Raw genomic sequence first — 23,080 nt, 5'->3', positions numbered from 1 at the left:
TTTATTTATGTTTGTTTTAATACAATAAAAGTGTTTCCGACCTGAAAACCCGAGTTAAACATTATTTTAGTCATTCTTACGTTCTTACCTTTTATAGGAAAAGCGCCGGGATATACGTACTATGTGTCAATGAAGTTTTATTAAACTGAATAGTGCCAAGGTATATGTAATCTTTGAGTCATTTCAACTAGATAGGAACGAACTAAGAATTGACAAGCGCATACCATCGTACCTCAACGAGTTAACAGTGCCATTCTAATTAACTTTAGAGAGTGTCATTAACTAGAGAATTCGAGGGTAAGGCGTATAGTTGGTTTACCGCGTATTGTCTAATACGGGTGATACCACAGTTTATATCAATTAAAATAAGTTAAAATTAACTTAACTTTTAACTTTCTAACACGTTTATGACCAGGCTTGATAAGCAATTACCACGGGTAATATACATGTATAAATGTAATTAATCGTATAAAAACATATTTTGATTATACCCATGTACTTATTCAAAATAAACAACAATTAAATATGGAACAATAAGGTATCAAGGGTCAATACTATAATTAGAACCCCCATTTCGGTATTCAGATCAATTTGCTTCCATCAGCTGAGTCGGATCTCAGCAGCACGCAGTCTGTTCATATTAGCCAAGCTGTCTCGTACAGTATCACACACACGACATACAGTCTTATTTCGCTACCAAAATTATACAGCGATTATTAATTTAAATTACTCATTCAAATATATTTTATATCTTGTTGTGAATTATTAAAATAACTTTTATCCATATCAAAATTGTGCTTACGTTATTTCGAGAAAACAAACATCACCAAATTCTCATCTTAAATTCCATCGTCGTTCAATCAAACAACATCAACCAGGTAAGAAATTATATTAATACATATTCACCCAATTTCAATAACAAAAAATGTGAGTAAGAGGATGTCGCTCTGCTGTACAGTAGGTTACAAGTGGGTCACTGTAATGGATGGTGTTAAATTTGAATTAAATGATATAATATCATTGTATAAGAAAAACGATTCTCAGCGAAAACGGTAAGTCAGCCTATGATATTACCAAGTATATTTGATGATATTATTGTGAATAAAGTAATTTATTTATAACCTATTTACGTGGATCCTTGTTTTAAGTTTTCTATCCTTAGCTACAAAAGTTGAACATTTTATACATTTTTAACTACAAAATAATTATTAAACTTTAAATTTGATATATTTTGTCAACATTTTAACTTTAAATGCTTGAAAAAAAATTGTGCCTATGTATTTTTAATATTTTTCAACTACTATTGTAACAATATATCAGGAGCCTTGCATTAAATTTTCACGCTTTTTTACACAACAAATAAAGTTTTATTGATATTTGTAGAAAAAAAAACTAAAAAAATTAAAACCTGATAATGTCCATAAACAGCTCAAAAAGAGTCAAATTATTTTCAAAATTTTATCATGTATAGAAAATGCTAATAAAAACATTCGGTGAAATTTTTGAGTATCTACAGTCATACGTTTTTCAATTACAACATAATAAGAAAATCGTTACATGAGAAATCAAGTGAAAATCAAATAATGTGAAAATATGAATTTCAAACGCTCATAAAAATTTAATTTGACTTTCTTGTAGACATTTTTTTTTTGTTGATAAAGGTAGACAATTTTATGTATAATCTTGTATTACATTTTCAAATCTTAGATTTAAAAAGAAAAATTTTTATGAATTCTCAACTCAAAATCATTTGCTAATTTTCGTATTTTGTCAAGATTTGAACTTAAAATGCTTATAAATAAAAACTGTGACTAAATTCCGGTAGGCCCTCTTAAAAACTATAAGACCTGGGTCCCCTACCAAATAGGTACTTTTAGTTTCAGTTAAATTCAGTAATTGTATTATTTTTAACAATAAATAATAATTATTGTTTTAAAATTATTTTAATTGAATAATTGAAAAGATAAAATTACATAAAGGACAAATAAGAAATTTTCGTTTATTTGTTTTAGTTACCGGTAATGCAACTTTTGGTGTACTACTGTACTAGGTTTGATCATATTATACAATTCGTATATTCGTTGAAAAATAAATAATTTTTATTTAGAATAGTGAGCACTAGACAAGAAAAAGCGGTATACGGATACACGGTTAAGTTAAGTTAGGCTCCAAATATCTCTGTTTATAATAAAGTTATTTATAAATTGCATGGATTATTAGTTATTGATTGCCATACAGCCCAAACAGGTGAGTATCTGATTTTTTTTTAATTTCTAGAATAATAAATGTCTTTAGTAGGTAATACAAACTATTTAAATAAATTGAAAATAGTTTATAATTTTAAAATGATTTTAGATCTGATGTGTTGAACCTAATTCGTGTTATATACCTATATATATGTAATAAAATGATAATAATATTAAGACAGAAATTTTAAATTAGTACACAGAAAAGTCAATGTAAAAGTCACCTAGGTACTATTGAAACAATGAGATATGAGTGGGAAAAGTATAACTACTATTTATTTTAAATTTTTCAATATATATTATTACGTGCCTGTTATGACCTACTCCTATTGTTGTGTTTCATAGGTAACATAATATTTTTATGAATTTTGTTTATGTTCAATCTATATATATCAAAATGAAGCTTGAAAAATTGTCGTTACCTAATCAATCGAGAACGGCTTGTCCGATTTGGCTCAAATTCTTTTTAAGATGTTTGTAATTGCCAGTAAAAGGTTTTTACGAAAGAAAATTTTAGGAAAATCCACCAGAAGTAGGCAATCTGGATGTAAAAAATACAACAGTGGCGCAACCGTCTATTATATTGGTTGCTATTAGTTAATCGGGCATGTTTGTTGATTTGTATCATTATTTTCTAAATGAATGTTTGTGTGTAGATTAGACCTCTGGGAAGAAGACAGGCTAATTGAAAAATGGTTAAATTTAGTTTTTTATTCATCTGATATTAGTATACGGTTAGGTTAGGTTGGGATTTGGATTAATTGATTAAACTAATCCACCCTAGGTGGAATACGACAAACTTGATACAACGTTGATACTTTAGAGTGAAATCATACACTTACGTACAAACAGCACGGGGTCCGCGATCTACCACAGGTAGATTGCCTACCTGATAATAATATACTGCTGCGAATCAGAATTTTTATTCCAGGAAACGGAAAAGTTAAGATACTGATTGTATGCACAATATTTGGCGTTTATGGCGTTGTTATTTATTAAGCCAGAATTGAGTGCGTGCGGCTGATATTAACCTCGAATCAAGTAATTGACTTATTGTTTGAAAAAAGTACAGAAATGTTAAGAATGTTGAAAGTTTAGTTTTTAAACATTTTATTCAACTATTTAGGTTCATGTTAATTGTATAGTTTTTTCTTAGTGTAAGAAATGGCTAGATAACCTGGCTTTTGTTATAGGTATACATGGGACCCATTGCTAATTTGTTATTAGTAAGTATAGTAAGTGGGCCCTAATTATATTCAGTTTCCCGGTAGGGAAAATGGACCCAGTACACGCCTGGTGTAGACTATTAAGTTTTATACGCTCCTAAACTATACAGGATTTATAAAGAATTTAGTGTTGAACAAAAACTGTTCAGTTTGAAAATTCTCATTAGTTATTACTATATTTAGAATTTACTTTAGAATATAACATAATTTTTCTGAAAATTAAATAAAATCAAAATATTTACATTGTACTGTTATAAATTATTATAGCCATATTTTGGCATTTATTTTTATAATTTTTATAAGTTCTTATTGTGTTCTATAAGTGTTATGATTTTATTTTCACATACCTATAAGGTTTATGTTGTGAGTATGTGACATAAATACATCATATACTTAACTATACCTATAATAATTAATTGATTGATAAGTAGGTACATTCATAACTCATAAGTAATATTAATTGTTATGTAAATATGTATTAACTGTACATATTTTTTTTTGCACATCTTTTTCAAATTATACCTTTTTAATAGGTAATGTATTTTTATAAAAAGTTACATAATTGCATGCAGAATGATAATTGCTAAGAAATTTAAAAAAAAAAATTTTTCGTTACAATAAAGTACCTAATGAGTTACTTTTTATTAGAAAAGTAAAGTTATTTCATAACAATTTTATTTGAGTAACGAGTAAAGTACCTAACTTAATTACATATATCTCTAAGTAACGAGTAAAGTAATTTAATTACTTTTAAAAAGTAACTTACCCAACACTGGAAACTGAGTAAACACATGTATAAGTTGGGTTTGTTCACTGTTAGCAAAATCATCAATTAGTTTATTTGTCATTATTACAACACTCATGATTTCAGTCTACGTTGTACATACCTAACTATTAAATTTTACAAAATACAAATATAAATATACTATTTATTCTTAATAATATTATGGTCAGTTTAATAAGCCTTATAATATAAACATAAAATATTTTATTAATATTAAATAGATACATTTATTGTGCATTATTTAATATGACTCATGTTAGTTACACTAGGCATAACAGAAATACCTGACAAAGTATGAAATAACTTTTGTTCTAATTAATATTTTAACATTTTTTTTTTAAATTTATAATTTATAGACGATTGCGGTACAAGCACTGTATAATATTTATTATTTTTATGTTTCAATACTAGAGATAAAAAAAATGCCAAAACAACCAATTTGTAAATCTAATTTTTACACAAATGTTGATGGTAAAAATGTTAATTTATTAACAATTATATATATTGATAGCCGTTGGGATATAGAATTGCTTATATAAACTTATATAAGGTATTATAATAAGACTAGTAATATAGGACATGGGTACAAAGAAAAATAGGAAATCATAAATCATAATTTCGTATTTATAATAATAATAATAATAATAATTCAAATTTCAAATATTTTTTCATAATCATGATTATATGATATTAATCTGATACCCGAATACATCTGATGCATAGATATATAGAACAACATATTGTTCTATATGTCTATGATCTGATGTCATCTTGAAACTACTACAGCGCGTCCAGTGGTAATCTGTTTCCCCAATACAATAACAATTGTAACGATATAATGAGATAATGAGACAGCGGAGTTCCTTTACTCTTTCTTTCTTTGATCTTTCGCACACGCGTGACGACGTCGGCACACGGGGCCGGTTGCGATCATCGGAGCGAAACGATTGCATTTCATCACGCCGTTCCTCTATCGCCGTTTGCCTGTCCGTCCGTAACTAGACTACAACAGTCTCTAGTGCTTTTTACTATTCTAACTCGTTTTACCCTCCAGTCACCGCGGCATAAACCGTTCGCAGTTCCCAATCTTTTCTTTTTTTCAAGTCTCCACGCAGTCGTGTGGTTTCCATTCGCGTCCGAATCGTGTAAGTATTACATTATATTATTAGGTATAATAATATATGAGAATTAACACCGACATTTTATGTCGATCTCGAGTATTGAATAATAATTGCCAATACGTAATATATTATTATATTTTATTGTTTTCGTGCAATCGGAATCGGAATGACTGGAATGATTTTAATTGAGTTGACTGGTAGGTACAATGTTACTATAGAATATTATGTCAATCTAAACAAAACATGCCGTCGTCGGCGAGCAATTCCGCTACGTACCAATTGTGCTATGTAGTCGATTTTTCGTAATTTTTAGTTTTGAAAATGTGCATTCAGGCGAGGCACTATTGTAACAGGCAATGTGGTTGTATTAAGTGCCGTATAAAGAGTAGGGTAAACTTCTTTTAATCGAGATGTATGATATAATTTTAATAAATAAAGTAAACTAACTAAATTTGTATTTTAATTATCGTAGTCCATTTTGTCATTAAAATCAGAATGTGTATATTAATTGTGTATTTAATCTGGTTATCTGGTTTATAACAAATGTGTGTGGAACATTATCAACTACTTTGCAAAAATAAAAAGTATAATGTTTTAAGTTTTTATGTTTTTAACAACTGTAGGTAAATTGATTAAAATTACATATTTTTATAAAATTTAAATCAATTATTAAAAAATCTTGCAAAAGTCACTTCAAGTGAGAGTAGAATATTAATTTTTTATTTACCAATAAAAAAGTCTCCATCTCAATTCTTAATATTAAAAATTGTGGCACTGTGTTCTGTTATAGGAGTAGTTTGCACAGCCAGAACTTCACACTCTTGTTGTTTAACTGTATATAATAATATAATGTCAAAATAAATAAATATAAAATCATAATGAACCAAATAACACAGACAATTATTAGTTTTAATTTGAGAGTTGCTTTCAAATCTATACACCATTGTCACAATTCACACATTAATTTAGATACCTACCTACCTTTAAAAACTATTTTTTTTAAATTGTTTATACATTAGTTGTTGGTTAAGTATTAATTGTACACATGTTTTTGCACTGAGTATAGTTTAACTAGTGGAAGCAGAATTTTAATATAGGTTTATAATTTATAGTTATTATTATGATTTTTTACATTTATTTAAATATTTAATATCTAGAAAAAGTTATTTTGTTACGCACGTCTCTGTAACCACAACAATAATTTATCTGTTATCGTGTTTCATTAACAAAATAACTCTTTTAGAATATTTAAAAAAAAAATCAAACTTTAAAAATGTAATTTTTATACGTATATTGATATTAGTGTGTGAAGTCAACAACTTTTATACGTGTAACTGTACCAAATAAGATATTATAAAAAATAATCAATGTAGTAATAATAAATTAAAAACAGTAAATACCTTTTTTGAATAGATTTTTAATCAGAAACATAGATTCATTAAATTTACCAAAAAAACTAGCGTCGTACGAACAAATTTTTTTAGTTTTTCATTTGGTCACTGCGCACGACAATAAATGAGGATTGCAATTTGTTAAAATTAAATCAATTCTTTTTTATACCATTGTACACCATTGCACATTACTGATGCATTCAACATTCATATGTGCAACTGTTCATATGGGCTTAAATAATTAATTACATTCTTGTATTTAATACAATTTTAGCATTAAGACTAAGTATAGTAAGTAGACTAAGATGTATACTATAATATTTTACCCACTCGGTGGTCATCACCTTCCTAACCATCACTCACCCAATTTTCTAGGCAGTTCATTGAACTACTTGGAGTATGTGTTCGGCGCCACTGCTTTCATCATAGTTTTGGAACTAATATAAACTAATTATCAGGGGTTAAAGTGGAACTAAATGGCAAGGGATACTATGATTCATATTTAATTTTAAGAATTCCATGTAATGTTTTCCCGTACAACAATTAATTTATTTGTTGAAACAAAAGAATTTTTTCTCAAAATATTTATTGGTTTTGTTAATAGTAGCAAAAATATCCATACTATATTATATAATCATAATGCCTATATATTAAATTTAATTAAATAGGTACAAATATAGTGAGGCATATAAATTAATTTTTTTTCTTCTTAAGATTATTTTACAAAATAGTTTTTTAACCCTTAGATATTATAAATTAACTAAATTAATACATTTTTTTTATTTAAAAAATGTTAAATAAGACTGCCAATTTAACAAATTTACAATCAAAACTCTGTATAGTATTGAAAATTATTTTATTGTAGATTTATATTAAATTATAAAAATAATATTATACATTAATATTTAATATGCTTAAAATCTTTAAATATGCAAAATCATATAAAGCTTATAAAAGATGCAAAAATATGCAACATAAATAATTGTAATTTAATTATCTGTATTATGAAACAAATTTGTATCAAATCAGATTTTGAATATGCAGCTTCCTAAGACATATGAAAATGTATGTAGTTCCGAGCGCTGGTGCTTACATATTTGCTTTCCAAACTCATCTAGTTTAGGTATGAAATATCAATGTCTAATTTTCAGTGACCTAGTGACTTCAGTGACTCAATGTTTAAAAACATTTATATTTAGTGCACTATTTTTTACTGGATTAACCAACTGTATGGTTATTTTAATTGCAAAGGTCTTTTGGTACTTAACAACGTATAATTGATTGTTATCTTCAACCAGTGCGATGCCACGAGAGAAAAAACTACGTATAATGTATATAGAATTTTAAATAATATGGAATAAAATTTCACTCACTACATTTGTTTAATTTTTAGGTTGAAATTTTTTTTTTAAATTTAAAAAATGTACTTATCATCAGTTAGGAACTACTGCTATATTGAAATTATTATAAATTAATTATATTTCAGGTATTATACAACAAATTATTAAACATGAATTCAAATACTAATTTACGTCAAAGTAAGATTCAATTTTATTATGTATTTTTATATTCATCAATAATTACATAATTTAATTGATATATTTTTGTTAATATTCTTAGAGTTCAGTCAAATTAATTCACAGTATAGTAATGAAGATTGGTATAATGGAAGTATTAAGTCTATCTCTCTAAAAAATTTTATGTGCCATGCAAATTTCCATTTAACATTGAATCCTAGAATTAATTTTATATCAGGTTTGAACGGTAGTGGAAAGAGTGCTATCCAAACTGCTCTTGTTGTAGGATTTGGTGCTAGAGCAAGTACCACTAATCGTGCCAGTTCATTAAAGTCACTTATCAAATATGGACAACCATCGGCTACTATATCAATAACAATAGCAAATAGTGGAGAAGGAAATAGTGACTGTGGTCCTTACAAGCCTGAAGTGTATGGCAAGCAAATTACTATAGTAAGACAAATTACTGAATCATCTACTACTTATAAATTTTTAAATGAAAATAATAAAGTTGTTAAAGGCTTTAAAAATGAATTAAAAAATTTGACACTTCATTTTAATATATTAGTGGATAATCCAATATGTATCATGAATCAAGCAATGGTAAAAACATTTCATAAAGGTGCAAATCCAAATGAGAAGTATGATCTTTTCTTTAGAGCCATATCTGCTAATATATTTAATGGAAAAATTGAAGAAACAAAGTTAGTTGCCACAGAGTACTCGGAAAAACTTGAAAATGTTAAAAGTGTTTTGATACAATGTTTAAAAGAAGTAAGTGAATATGAGACTTATGAAAAAAAATCTAAACAGTTAGAAACTTTGAAAAATAGTAAATATCAATATGAAAACGAGTATGCTTGGTATACTGTTTATCAACTCGAAACAACTTATAAACAGTTTTTAAACCAAATTGAATCTTTTAAAGGTAATCTGTCGGAAAATACAGACAAAACAAACATTTTGGAACAGAGTATTAAAGCAAATTCAGAAACATTGATAATAAAAAAAAATGAATTGATAAATATTGAAAATTCTCGCTCACGTAATCATATGGTTTTCATGCAAACAAAAAAAGAATTACTGGACAAAACCAATGAGTTTGATTCAGTAAAGCAATCTGTTAGAAAACATGATTCTGCTTTAAAATTATTAATCAGTAATAGAGAAGATTTAGAAAAACACATTGAAGTTGAACATCAAAAAGGCAATACCAATACTTTAGCACAGTATAAAGAAATATTGGCACGCTATGAGCAAAATTGTTCTGAAGCGGAGGCAGCATGGAAAACAAATATGGAACATGAACAAACTCTACGTAATGTAGTTGATGAATTGAAGCAGAGAGTTGGAAATTTAAAGAACGACGAGGTTACTCCTTTACAAAGAAAAATAGGTGAACTTAATAGAAATATCAACAGTATATCTCAACAAGAAGACAGGATCAATTTCTATGGGAACTGGATGCCAAAATTAGTTAAAACTATTGAAATTGCCTTTAGTCAAAACAAATTTATAAAAAAACCAATAGGTCCTATTGGGGCATACATTAAAGTGAACAATGACAAATGGATATTTTCAGTCGAAAACTTTTTAGGTCGAGGAACTTTAAGAACATTTTTAGTAGATAATTTTACTGATAATAAAGTACTTCAATCAATAATGGATACATTAATTACAGGTAATGCAAGAAAACCGACTGTTATCACTAGCAAATTTTTTGACAAAGTTCATAATATTACTGCTAAAGAAACTCAAAATAATTTGTTTCGTATGTTAAATTTCACTAGTCCTGTAGTAGCTAATTGTTTGATTGATAACAATTGTATTGAAACAATAATGCTTGTAGATGACACTGCAGAAGCTATGCCTATGATGGAAAATGTTTCCATAGTTCCAAGAAATTGTAACTTCTGTTTAACTTTAGATGGGACACAAGTTTATCCTAGCCCTTCTTATAGAGTATACTCTTTACAAAGTGCCAGTGAACCAATTTTCTTGCAAAGTGATGTTTTGGTTGCTATTAATAATTTAAAACGTGAGAAAGAAGAGTTAGAAGTAAAAATTAATAAACTAAATACAGAATTTGAACATTTTGAACAGTCGAAAGTAGAAAAGCAACAATACCTTGACAAGGCGCAATCAGAAACAAAATGGCTTAAGGCCAAGTATGATGAATACTCAAAAAAAATAAATGAACTTAAAGCTAAATGTGAGGAAGAACAAGATGACAGAATGGCTACTCTTACTGAAGAAATAAATGATGTTGATTTAAAAATAGCGAAAGCCAAAGAAATAAAAGATAATTCCATGAAATCAATTCCAAAATTTAATGAAGAAATTAGTTTCATAAATGAGAAACTGCAAAAAGCAAAATCTTTTATTGAAAAGACTGATCGTTCTGTATTTTTGGAAGAAATTGAGATCCTTCAAAATCAAATCAATAAACATAAAACAGGAATGTTGCAAATTAATGATAATTCAACCAAACAAAAACAATTATTAAGTAATTTACAGGAAAAAGTGGAAAACGAAAAGAAAAATCTAGATAAAGTAATGAAAGAAGCTGAACAACTAGGTAAGAAAATACTAGTAACACGTAATGAGGAAGATATAAGAAGAGACATTGAAGAAACCAATCATAAAAAGGACTTATTAGAAATGGAGTTGGAGAAGAGAGGTGAAAACCATCTAGCCTTAAGAGATAAATGTAAGAAGAAAAAAGAAGAATATTTAATGCATAGTGCTTTACATAAACAAATTGAAGATATTTATAAATCTAACAAGAAATCTATTGATCTTAGTACAATTGCGCTTAAGCACTACATTGAGTATCTTCGGTTAAAAGTAATTGAAGATTTTGACATGATTCTGATATTAGGAAAAATTAAGGGCAAGCTCGAAATTGATATACATGAACAAAGTATGGATATTTCAATGTTTGATAACATAAGTACTTCATGTGCTTCCGGTGGTGAACGGACATTTGCTACAGTTGCTTTGATTTTGGCATTATGGAGCAACATGCAATTGCCATTTTACTCCATTGATGAATATGATGTATACATGGATAATATTAATCGAATAACCACTACTCAGCTGCTGATGAATGCTATTGAAAATCGTAAAAACCAATTCATATTTCTTACTCCACAAGACATATCTCATATAAAAAGTGCTGATAATATTAAGATTGTGCAAATGAAAGACCCTAGATCTTAGTTATATTTAAATGTAATGTAAAACAGTTGATATTTTATTCATTCTTTTCAAATTATCATTAAAATTATTAAAATTCTTAAAAATTGATTTATATTTTATTGTTTGTATATTAATAACAAGAAAAAAATATATTAAATAAATGTAAATTTGACAGTATATGAAATGTGAAAAAAAGTAAGTTAATAACTAATAAGTAAATGTTAGGATGATGTAAGCATTTTTTGCTTTTTCTGTTATTGCTCAAATATGAAAGCATGAATGAATTATGTCACAAAATTCCCTGATCATCATCAGCTATAAATGTAATGCATTATATTTCTAATAAACACACCAAACCAATTAATATTAAACAAATTGTTTTTAATGTTTTTTTACTAAAATTTATATGCATATATAGCAAATTAACAACAACAAAAAAGAAACAAGTATATACAAATAATAAACAATATAAACACAACAAAGAAACTAAAATTAAACCATTTTTTAAATTCTTTGAGAGAAAATCAATTATATACTAAATTCTAAGCATTATTTTGAGTGAGCTGAATATATTTTTATCAAGACATGGCATAGAGTTAAAAAAAACACAGGTCCTAGATAGTTGACAAAAGATTGACCAAACGATTTGCACAGGTAATCAATAGGTATGTTAAACCGTCTATTTTCCCTTTTGTCTACAAATTATTTGAGGCCTTAACTGACATTTTTAAAAGTGAACAGAATGGCAAATTTTTATATAGAAGTTTAACAGGTAGGACACCCAACCCTCTTTAATTATGTGAGGTAGAACTTGATGAAGAATATTTATTTAAACAAGTTCTAACTATATTATTCTGGTTTATTTGTACCCATATTGAAATATGGATTGTCATAACGCAAAATAAACTACACGCACTGTTTTGATACCAAATCTTTAAATTTATAGAATTTATGCCATTAATTTTTGCCTTTAATCAATATAATTGAACTTAATAAAATTTCGTAAGTCACGGACCATATAGTCTGATATGTGAGAACGTATTTCGAAAATGGAGGTACCTGCAATTTCTTTAGCTTTTAAGTCAGCTTAACCCGACCGCGCTCGTCCCCAAGGCAAGTCAGTCGTTGTCAATCCAACAGAGCCTACACAAATTCGTGTATTTTTTGTATTAACATATAGTGGTTAACTACCTCACTGCGTGTTTCATTTATTTAGTTGTGTAAACATACATAACACGTACGTTTGGACAACCCCCCCCCCCCCCCCCCCAAAGGAAAATCTATAGATATTTAGCACGTAATTCGAACAAATTCGTACGCCTAGTTTGAAAATTCACACGACCTTCCTTCCCCTCCAAAAACAAAAAATGTATTATTATTCAATATAGAATTTTTTTAAAGGTTTTTTGTCAAGATAGATTTTTTATAAAAAATATATTATTTTTTATAAACTACATACAGGTGTTTTACTAAGGTTTTTTTATAGATTTTTTATTCAACTAGGCATTTTTATTCAATCAAATTTTTTTTATATATTAGATTATTTTTTATTAACTAGTATTTCAAGGGTTTTAATAGATTTTTTAATCAACTAGGCTTTTTTATAGGTTATACACACTATTGTCATTAAACATTTTTCCAAACTTTTACCATTATAATCTTGATTGAATAAAATATCTATAAAAAAAAGCCTGAGTATAACATATGATGACTAAAAAATAATCAATTTTTTATAAACAATCTATATATAAAACCTTGATAAAAATTGTATTCAATAAAAAAATAATGTAAGTAGAATAAAAAAATCTTGATTGAATAAAAAATCTATCTGGACAAAAAACCTTTATAAAAAATCTATATAGAATAAAAAAATTAGATTGTATAAATAATTGAAAAACAAAAAATTCACGGGGGGCAGCAACACGTCTTGCCAGCCCCCTCCCCAGACATTTAGCCTAATAAAAATTAATCCTAATAAAAAATCTAAATAGAAAAAATACTTTATAAAGAATCTATATATTTAATAAGATAAATGCATATTGAATAAAAATCTATATTATTTAATAAAAAAAAATTTAAATTGAATAACAAAATTTAAAATGAATAAAAAAATTAAATTATTTTAATCTTAATTAGATTAAAAAAAGCCTTGTTGTATAAAAAATCTATATTTTATAGTTGAAATAAAGTCAAAATATTTGGAAAGTTGAATGGTCTTCAGGAAATGCCAATAAAAACAATAAGCGAATAAATTATGTAAAGTACTTACCCGGTTATTATATTTTTTCTATTCTACTTCTATTTTTTTTATTGAATACAGTTTTTATTAAGGTTTTTTTTTATTATAATTGTTTATTAAAAATTTATTTTTTTTTATTAACTATAGGTGTTTTATTCAGGCTTTTTTTTATAGATTTTATAATTAATTAGGCTTTTTTATTTAATACATTTTTTGTCTATTCTACTTAGATTATTTTTATTGAATACAGTTTTTTATTCAAGTTTTTTTGTTTAATATAGATTTTTATTTAATATAGATTGTTTAATTAAAATAGATTATTTTTTTTTATTAATTACAGGCATTTTTTATAGATATTTTATACATTCAATTTTTTTTTTTAAATTCGATTAAATACGTTTTTTAGGGGACCCCGTCGATTGTATCGAAGATCAAGATCTTTTCTGGGGAAAGCGTTTTGGGATGTCATTTCTGCGAAGGTTTGTTTCTGTGATGGAGATTCTGTGTTGGAGGGTGGATTCGATTGAATTGGAAGCTGATGTTGATCCATTACGGATTGGTGGTGATATGTAAAAAAAAACTTGAAACTTCTTTAATAGTTAAACAACTATTTAAGTCAGTAGGTACAACTCTTAGGTACCATTGATACACTTATGTATTTTAATATGATTAAGTGTTGGGAAACTTTTGTAAATTGAAAAGGTCATAAACATTGTTTTATTTTTGTTAAGGTTCAGATTTCTGTCACATAGAATTTGGTATATATTATTTAATCCAACAGTCGCTTTGTGATGAACCCCGTTCCAAGTCTTATCTGTAAAAAGCAAGCAGGCGCTGTCAGCGTAAGAGACCACCAACCCATCAATAATTAAATCACTAATTAGGTATTGCGTTGATATATAATAAAAATAAAATTGGATCTAGAACGCTTCCTTAAGGCAGGGACGATCTCAAAAATATAAATCATGGGGGGGGGTCGTTGTAATCTTCAAAATTGCCGACTAGAATTTAAAATTCAAAATTTTTGTTAACTGTTAAGTTATTTTTAGTTACATGCTATAAATTTATAATTTCTTTACTACCTTATGTTTCAATTTTTAGATTGAACTAAATTTGAAGTTGAAACTTAGAAATACCTAACTTATTATTTTTTTACTATACAAAAAATATACAGAGTGTATCTTATGACATTGTACGCAGGTTTTTTTTAACAATTATGGATCGATGATAGGGAGTTTCGTTAAAACAAAAAAAGACACGTGTTTCTTTATTTTAACAGGCAATTTTTTATAACATTTTCAACATTTTTCAACACGCAGTTGTACCAATAATAAAATCGACTTTAATTTTTCAAATGGTAACCATTATATTTTTTGGATGGATTCCGGTAAAGCTTTTTTTCTGAACATTCGACAGTCAAATAATCAATTTTGGTTAGCTAGGTTATTAACTATGGTCCTCTGAAGTTTAGTATAATATGCATTAATACTTTTAACTGAAATACCTCATTTAGGTACAAGAGCTAAATAATTTTTTCTCATATAACTACTAAACAACCTTTTTATATACTTAAATAGTTAAATCGGTAATCTAAAATGCTCAAAAAAAAAAAAAAAATTGTTGGCAACCTAACTTACTATACTTACTTAAATAATTTTTTTTTTTTTTTGAAAACTATCGGACGCGTTAAAAAAATATATTTTGGGGATAAAGATGGGCCCCCAATGAACCGTTCCCCCATGCCCCCCCTTAATCCAGGCTTGCAGACTGTTGTCAACAGTTGTACAGACATCAAACACACACATTATTTACGATACAAGATAATCGGTAATTATCATCTGTTGATTTATATTATATATTATAATATATCCACAAAATAAAATATTACTACGTTTCCTAATAATAATTATTATATAAATGACGATAAGCAAAATGTCAATTTTAATAATAATTATTATTATAAGTCGATTTTACAAGTTTTATTTATATAAATACAATATTTAAAAGATTATAAAATAAAAAATAAAAATATTTCGAATGATTGAAATGTCAAATAATCCAAATAATTTTCAAATAAATAATCAATGAATGTAGGTAATAGGTATCTAATCTTTTAAAAAGACTATTAACATAATATATTGTTTAAAATCGTGATATAAAACAAAATAATATTATTGTTAATTTTTGAAAATTATTTAATATATTAAAATTTTTTTAATGAAAAGTAGGTATACTATACTACTAGTAAGTATAAAATAGTTGTAAATAAATATTAATAATATGATAATTATTACATTAATTAGCTTTTAAAAATATTTGATCAATCAATATCATGTACCTAGTTGTCAGTAATATTGTAGTCTGGGGGATTTTTTTCCGGGATTATTCGTCGGGAGTTTTTTTTCCGGGGATTTTTATTCCGCAATACACTGTCTATAGTTTATACTTAGTTGAGTGCATATTCATTAAAATTATGAATAACAATCTTACCAATAAACCGATATAAATCGTTTTCTTCAAACAAATACAGGCATACAGCTAATGATATTTGCCATATTTTATCATAGACAATATAAAATAATTCTAAAGTTTAAATATAAATTAGATAATTACATTTTTTCCCCCAAAAAAAAGTAAAAAATACAGTTTAATTTTTAAAGATTTATTAATATTTTAGGAAACAAATGAATAATTTATTTTTCAGGGGCTATTACAAGTTTTGGGGGGCTAAGCCCCCCCCCAGCACCCCCCCCCCCCCCCCCTAGTTGCGCTTATAGTTATGAGCCGTTCATTAGGTTTTTATCTTATACCGACAGCTGATTCTCGCAGTCTCGCTATACTTTTGCGAATCCGCTCCATAACCCATTACGAAAATATTGAGTTAAAACAATATTAAAATTTAAACAATTTATTTAATTTTCCTTTCCTTGTCTTAAAAAAATTGGTTTAATTCAGGTGAAAATAAATTCCATTTTGCCGACTGAAAATCAAATATTGCTGAGTGGGGGGGAGTGCCCCCCATGACCCTCCTTCGGTTCGTCCCTGCTCGATGGAGTCCATATTCAACTGAACCTACCTGATCTGTAATGTCACCGATCCTGACCATTTGTTTCCTGTTCGTTAAGTAGCTTTTAAACCAATTAAAGCTATGATTGTTAATACCAAAGTTCGGAAATATTTGGAATAAAATGTTTCCGATTAACAGTATCATTATTGTTAATAAAGTAATTTGAAAATAAAATACCCCGTTTGGGGGACGGGTGATTATACCTAAGCAAAATCTGAAACTTCAAAAGGTTATTAACTTGAACTAAGTCTGACTGACAAATTCTGATTGCACCATTGTTCTTAACTCGTTGAAATAAATAGGTTTGGGAACTAAATTGCATTTATGCCAATATACCGAGCATCAGATTTTAATCTGAGAGTTGGTTGGTGTTAGCGAACGTCGTGTTCTTACGTGTGTAGTAGTTGACACGACGTACTCGCACTGTCAGGAAGAATATAATGGGTGGTGACACAAATGTAGACAATAATAGTGTTACGAAATTTAAGTATAATAGACTAATTATTAGGCCTAAAGAGGGAGCTGACTAGACGTCTCTAGGAAAGAGAATATTTAGTATAATACAATTTAGTATAATACAAATATAATATAATACGAGTGATAAAGTAAAAATGCTTGGATTTTCTCTTCAAATAGGAATTTAATCTAGTTGGTACTTTGGGAGGTTAAAAGTAAAATTTTCGTTGGTACAATATCATTGGTGCAATGGGGAGGTCAAAATTTAAAATTCCCAGTAATTTTCAAAAGCGCCGTGAAAAAACAAATGAAAAATTAAGGAAAAAACGGAAATTTTTACGCAAACCAGATTTTCGACAAAATCGATTTTGGTTTTTGGTATAATTCTCAAAGAAATGACCGTAGATACGTGAAATTTTGACTGAATGTTTATATTAGTATTTTCTATACACCATATGATTTTCAAAATACTTATGATTTATTTTGAGCTGTTTACGGACATTTTCTGTTTCCAATTTTTTTATGTTTTTTTCTAAACTACTGTACAGCGGAGTGACATCCACTTGACCCTCTTTTTTTTGCTTTGCTCAGAATATAAAATTGAAATAAATTTGTTTCAGATATTTATCAACGGGAACCAATTTTGTTGCTTTGCAGTATGAGTTTTTATTTGGTCGGAGCACAATTGGTACAATTATTCGGGAAACATGTAGTGTATTATGGACTATCTTACAACCAAAAGAAATGCCAGATCCAAACAATCCCGATAAATGGTTGGAAATTGCGAACCAATTTTACATAAAAACTAATTTCCCCAACTGTATTGGAGCAGTTGATGGGAAACATATAAGATGTATCAATCCAAAAAATGCGGGAACTATGTTTTTCAATTACAAGAAGTATTTCTCGATCGTATTAATGGCCGTTGTCGACGCAGATTATTGTTTTACGACTATTGATGTTGGTGCCTATGGTAGAGAGAGTGATTCTACAGTTTTTAAAGATTGTCCTTTCGGAAAAAAACTTTATTCTGAAGAACTTAATCTGCCAGCACCAACTTGTTTACCCAATGTGACGGATTCCCCACAGCCCTTTGTTATAGTTGCTGATGAAGCGTTTGGGCTCCATAAAAATTTACTGAGACCGTATCCGGGACGTGGACTCACAGATAAGCGGAGGATATTTAACTATAGATTGTCGAGAGCCAGACGAATTGTGGAATGTACGTTTGGTATTCTCGCTAATAAATGGAGAGTATTGCACACTCCAATACTAGTTGAGCCTGATTTTACGGATATTATTGTGAAAACTTGTTGTATTCTTCATAATTATGTGCGCAGAAGAGACGGATATATTTTTGAATATACACTTAGTAATCCTTTAGAGGGTATTCAAAACTACGGAAATGCAGGAGCTCGCCATCAAGGAATTGATGTTCGCGATTACTTTGCTGAATATTTTTTAAACGCTGGATCAGTTACTTTTCAACCCCGTATCATTTAAATTGTTTTTAAATAAAATTGCTTATTAATATTAGTATACAGTTTAATAACTAACAAATTATAATATTATAATTACTAATTATAATGTCATTACATGGATAAGTAATACCTAATATATGTATATAAATAATAAAAAAAATAATAAATAAAAATTTTAAACTTACTCTTAAGTTCTTGTTCTTCTTTGTTATAACTTTCCCATTCGTCATACATGTTTGAAGCAATTTTGGCCCAGGCTTTTGCTTTAACATAGCGGTCCACCATATACTCTTTGGAATTAATTTTCCAAAGACACTCTTCTTTTTCGACTTCCACAATAAAAAGTTCAGTGTCAAAAAAACTCATTTTGTATAAATTGTTAATATTTTGCACTGAAAACGCCCGGTGCAACCGCGATAGTGTGACGCGACCCTAAGACCTTTGCTATTCCGACGGCGGCAATGATAGTGTAGGTCGGCGGTGGTGGTCGGAGTAGACGGCGGCGTTGACCCATATACCACTGTATATATAGGTCGGCGGCGGCGGCAGCTAACCACACAATGCACTCGCGGATTCGATCGGTAGGCCTATTAACACGATCGGCGGGCGGCGGCAACGGCTAAACGCACGATGCGATTGCAATCACGAACTCATAATATTTAAGTGTGGTGTATTACGTTCGGGCACAAAACAGCAAAGGCACACACGAAAGAATGTACAACCCACGATGTCTCCACGGACGTCAAGGGCGACGACAAGAGAGACCGTACAACAACTGGTTGCCGTTGCGCCGCCGCGCCGGCACACTCATAATATAATAGCCAGCCTGGCCGATATCATGGTGGACGGGAAGGAGATGCGCACGCAAAGACGTCGCCCGACACGTAGGCTCGCGAACAGTGCGAAATGGATAACCACGGCACGGAATTGACGTTATCTTGCGTAAACGGTTGGTAGGTAATAAGTCAAAGAAACCTTCAAATATTAGTACCTAAATGTAATTTTCTGTCAAAAAATCATTTCCATAATATGACGAGTCGAACCTATAGTATTAATATAATATTATAAAACAACTCTCGAACGAAAAATTGTATTAATGATTGTTGATAACTAGGTGCCTACGTCTTTATTGTTGTAATAATTCTACTCATGTAGACTATACTATCGTGCGAGACACACACGTCGCGAATGGTAGGACAATCCCTTGCCATAGTGCCATAATATATTATATTATTTTATAAATATAAAAATATTAAATACTAGCTGATACGGCAATGATTTTCTATTAATAGGTTTTCATGATTGATCAAATCCTTTTCAGTGGCGTAATTACATGGTGGGGGGGGGGAATTTGGGTGACGTATCCTCCCATGACTTTTTTAACTGTAAAACCATATTTGTGTACTTCTAATTTATTGGTACTAATATAGTATATTTTAAAGAAACAACAAATAAAACCCAAATCCCCTATATGGTAGCTGTATAACAAGATAAAGACTAATGGCCCTAATAGACTAATGGTATTACAATAGTTTATCTAAGGTTAAACCGCAGAATTCGGCCGGTTCAATCAGTGGGTTAAGTGTAATATTGACTATTGTAATACGGTCTCTAAGACTTCGTAATAAACACTAATCATCATTGCAGATTGAAAATTGCACACATATATTGAAATAATGCAGTTTAGCTCGATTTTTGTGCATTTTTTTCGTAAACTTATAAGTTGGGCCCGGATTTTTATGCAAAAATTATTGTTAAATATGCACATATTTATGCGCTCAAAAATTTAAAAATATGCAAAAAAATATGCAAAAAATTTGCAAAAAAAATTCTTTATTGTGTATTAAAAAAATGAACATCTCAAAACAATTAAAAAATATATTTTGTGAAAAAAATAGAATTTAAATATCAATTATTGTGCTTACAAATATGTACAAACCACACAGTTATACCTATATTGCTCAATTAAATAAATGCAAAATTAATAAAATAATAACAAAAAAGGTGGATAAGTGGATGTCGCTCTGCTGTACAGTAGGTTACAAGTGGGTCACTGTAATTGATGGTGTTAAATTTGAATTCAATGATATAAAATCATTGTATAAGAAAAACGATTCTGAGCGAAAACGGTCAGTCAGCCTATGATATTACCAAGTATATTTGATGATATTATTGTGAATAAAGTAATTTATGAATAACCTATTTACATGGAGCCTTGTTTTAAAATTTCAATCCTTAGCCATAAAAGTTATACATTTTATACATTTTTAACTACAAAATAATTAATAAATTATAAATTTGAATTGTGCCTAAGTATTTTTAATATTTTTCAACTGCTATTAGAACGATAAATCAGGAGCCTTATATTAAATTTTCACGCTTTTTTACACAACAATAAAGTTTTATTGATATTTGTAGAAAAAAAAACTAAAAAAATTAAAACTGAGTTAAAGCTGAATATTTTTTAAACGCTGGATCAGTTACTTTTCAACCCCGTATCATTTAAATTGTTTTTAAATAAAATTGCTTATTAATATTAGTATACAGTTTAATAACTAACAAATTATAATATTATAATTACTAATTATAATATTATAATTACTAATTATAATATTATAATTACTAATTATAATGTCATTACATGGATAAGTAATACCTAATATATGTATATAAATAATAAAAAAAATAATAAATAAAAATTTCAAACTTACTCTTAAGTTCTTGTTCTTCTTTGTTATAACTTTCCCATTCGTCATACATGTTTGAAGCAATTTTGGCCCAGGCTTTTGCTTTAACATAGCGGTCCACCATATACTTTTTGGAATTCATTTTCCAAAGACACTCTTCTTTTTCGACTTCCACAATAAAAAGTTCAGTGTCAAAAAAACTCATTTTGTATAAATTGTTAATATTTTGCACTGAAAACGCGCGGTGCAACCGCGATAGTGTGACGCGACCCTAAGACCTTTGCTATTCCGACGGCGGCAATGATAGTGTAGGTCGGCGGTGGTGGTCGGAGTAGACGGCGGCGATTGTATTCCGGGCGATCAGCTGGCGGCGACGGCGTTGACCCATATACCACTGTATATATAGGTCGGCGGCGGCGGCGGCGGCAGCTAACCACACAATGCACTCGCGGATTCGATCGGTAGGCCTATTAACACGATCGGCGGGCGGCGGCAACGGCTAAACGCACGATGCGATTGCAATCACGAACTCATAATATTTAAGTGTGGTGTATTACGTTCAGGCACAAAACAGCAAAGGCACACACGAAAGAATGTACAACCCACGATGTCTCCACGGACGTCAAGGGCGACGACAAGAGAGACCGTACAACAACTGGTTGCCGTTGCGCCGCCGCGCCGGCACACTCATAATATAATAGCCAGCCTGGCCGATATCATGGTGGACGGGAAGGAGATGCGCACGCAAAGACGTCGCCCGACACGTAGGCTCGCGAACAGTGCGAAATGGATAACCACGGCACGGAATTGACGTTATCTTGCGTAAACGGTTGGTAGGTAATAAGTCAAAGAAACCTTCAAATATTAGTACCTAAATGTAATTTTCTGTCAAAAAATCATTTCCATAATATGACGAGTCGAACCTATAGTATTAATATAATATTATAAAACAACTCTCGAACGAAAAATTGTATTAATGATTGTTGATAACTAGGTGCCTACGTCTTTATTGTTGTAATAATTCTACTCATGTAGACTATACTATCGTGCGAGACACACACGTCGCGAATGGTAGGACAATCCCTTGCCATAGTGCCATAATATATTATATTATTTTATAAATATAAAAATATTAAATACTAGCTGATACGGCAATGATTTTCTATTAATAGGTTTTCATGATTGATCAAATCCTTTTCAGTGGCGTAATTACATGGTGGGGGGGGGGGAATTTGAGTGACGTATCCTCCCATGACTTTTTTAACTGTAAAACCATATTTGTGTACTTCTAATTTATTGGTACTAATATAGTATATTTTAAAGAAACAACAAATAAAACCCAAATCCCCTATATGGTAGCTGTATAACAAGATAAAGACTAATGGCCCTAATAGACTAATGGTATTACAATAGTTTATCTAAGGTTAAACCGCAGAATTCGGCCGGTTCAATCAGTGGGTTAAGTGTAATATTGACTATTGTAATACGGTCTCTAAGACTTCGTAATAAACACTAATCATCATTGCAGATTGAAAATTGCACACATATATTGAAATAATGCAGTTTAGCTCGATTTTTGTGCATTTTTTTCGTAAACTTATAAGTTGGGCCCGGATTTTTATGCAAAAATTATTGTTAAATATGCACATATTTATGCGCTCAAA

General features: G+C 29.2%; 1 protein-coding gene across 1 annotated transcript; it reads left to right on the top strand.

The window, feature by feature from the left end:
* The first annotated feature begins 5,157 nt into the window (after positions 1–5,157).
* On the top strand, positions 5,158–11,787 carry LOC132947116 (structural maintenance of chromosomes protein 6-like). The gene is made up of 3 exons (XM_061017314.1): positions 5,158–5,401; positions 8,255–8,306; positions 8,389–11,787. Exons 2-3 carry the CDS (start codon positions 8,279–8,281, stop codon positions 11,505–11,507), a joined length of 3,147 nt encoding a protein of 1,048 aa, XP_060873297.1. The 5' UTR covers positions 5,158–5,401; positions 8,255–8,278; the 3' UTR covers positions 11,508–11,787.
* The last annotated feature ends 11,293 nt before the right edge of the window (positions 11,788–23,080 follow it).

Source organism: Metopolophium dirhodum, chromosome 6 (genome assembly GCF_019925205.1).
Source record: "Metopolophium dirhodum isolate CAU chromosome 6, ASM1992520v1, whole genome shotgun sequence".
NCBI lineage: Eukaryota > Metazoa > Arthropoda > Insecta > Hemiptera > Aphididae > Metopolophium > Metopolophium dirhodum.
This window is presented reverse-complemented; position numbering and strand designations above follow the sequence as displayed.

Coding starts and splice junctions, on each gene's coding strand:
- LOC132947116 (XM_061017314.1), top strand. CDS start 8,279: ATGAATTCAAATACTAATTTACGTCAAA. Junction 8,307..8,388: donor AAATACTAATTTACGTCAAA/GTAAGATTCAAT, acceptor TAATATTCTTAG/AGTTCAGTCAAATTAATTCA.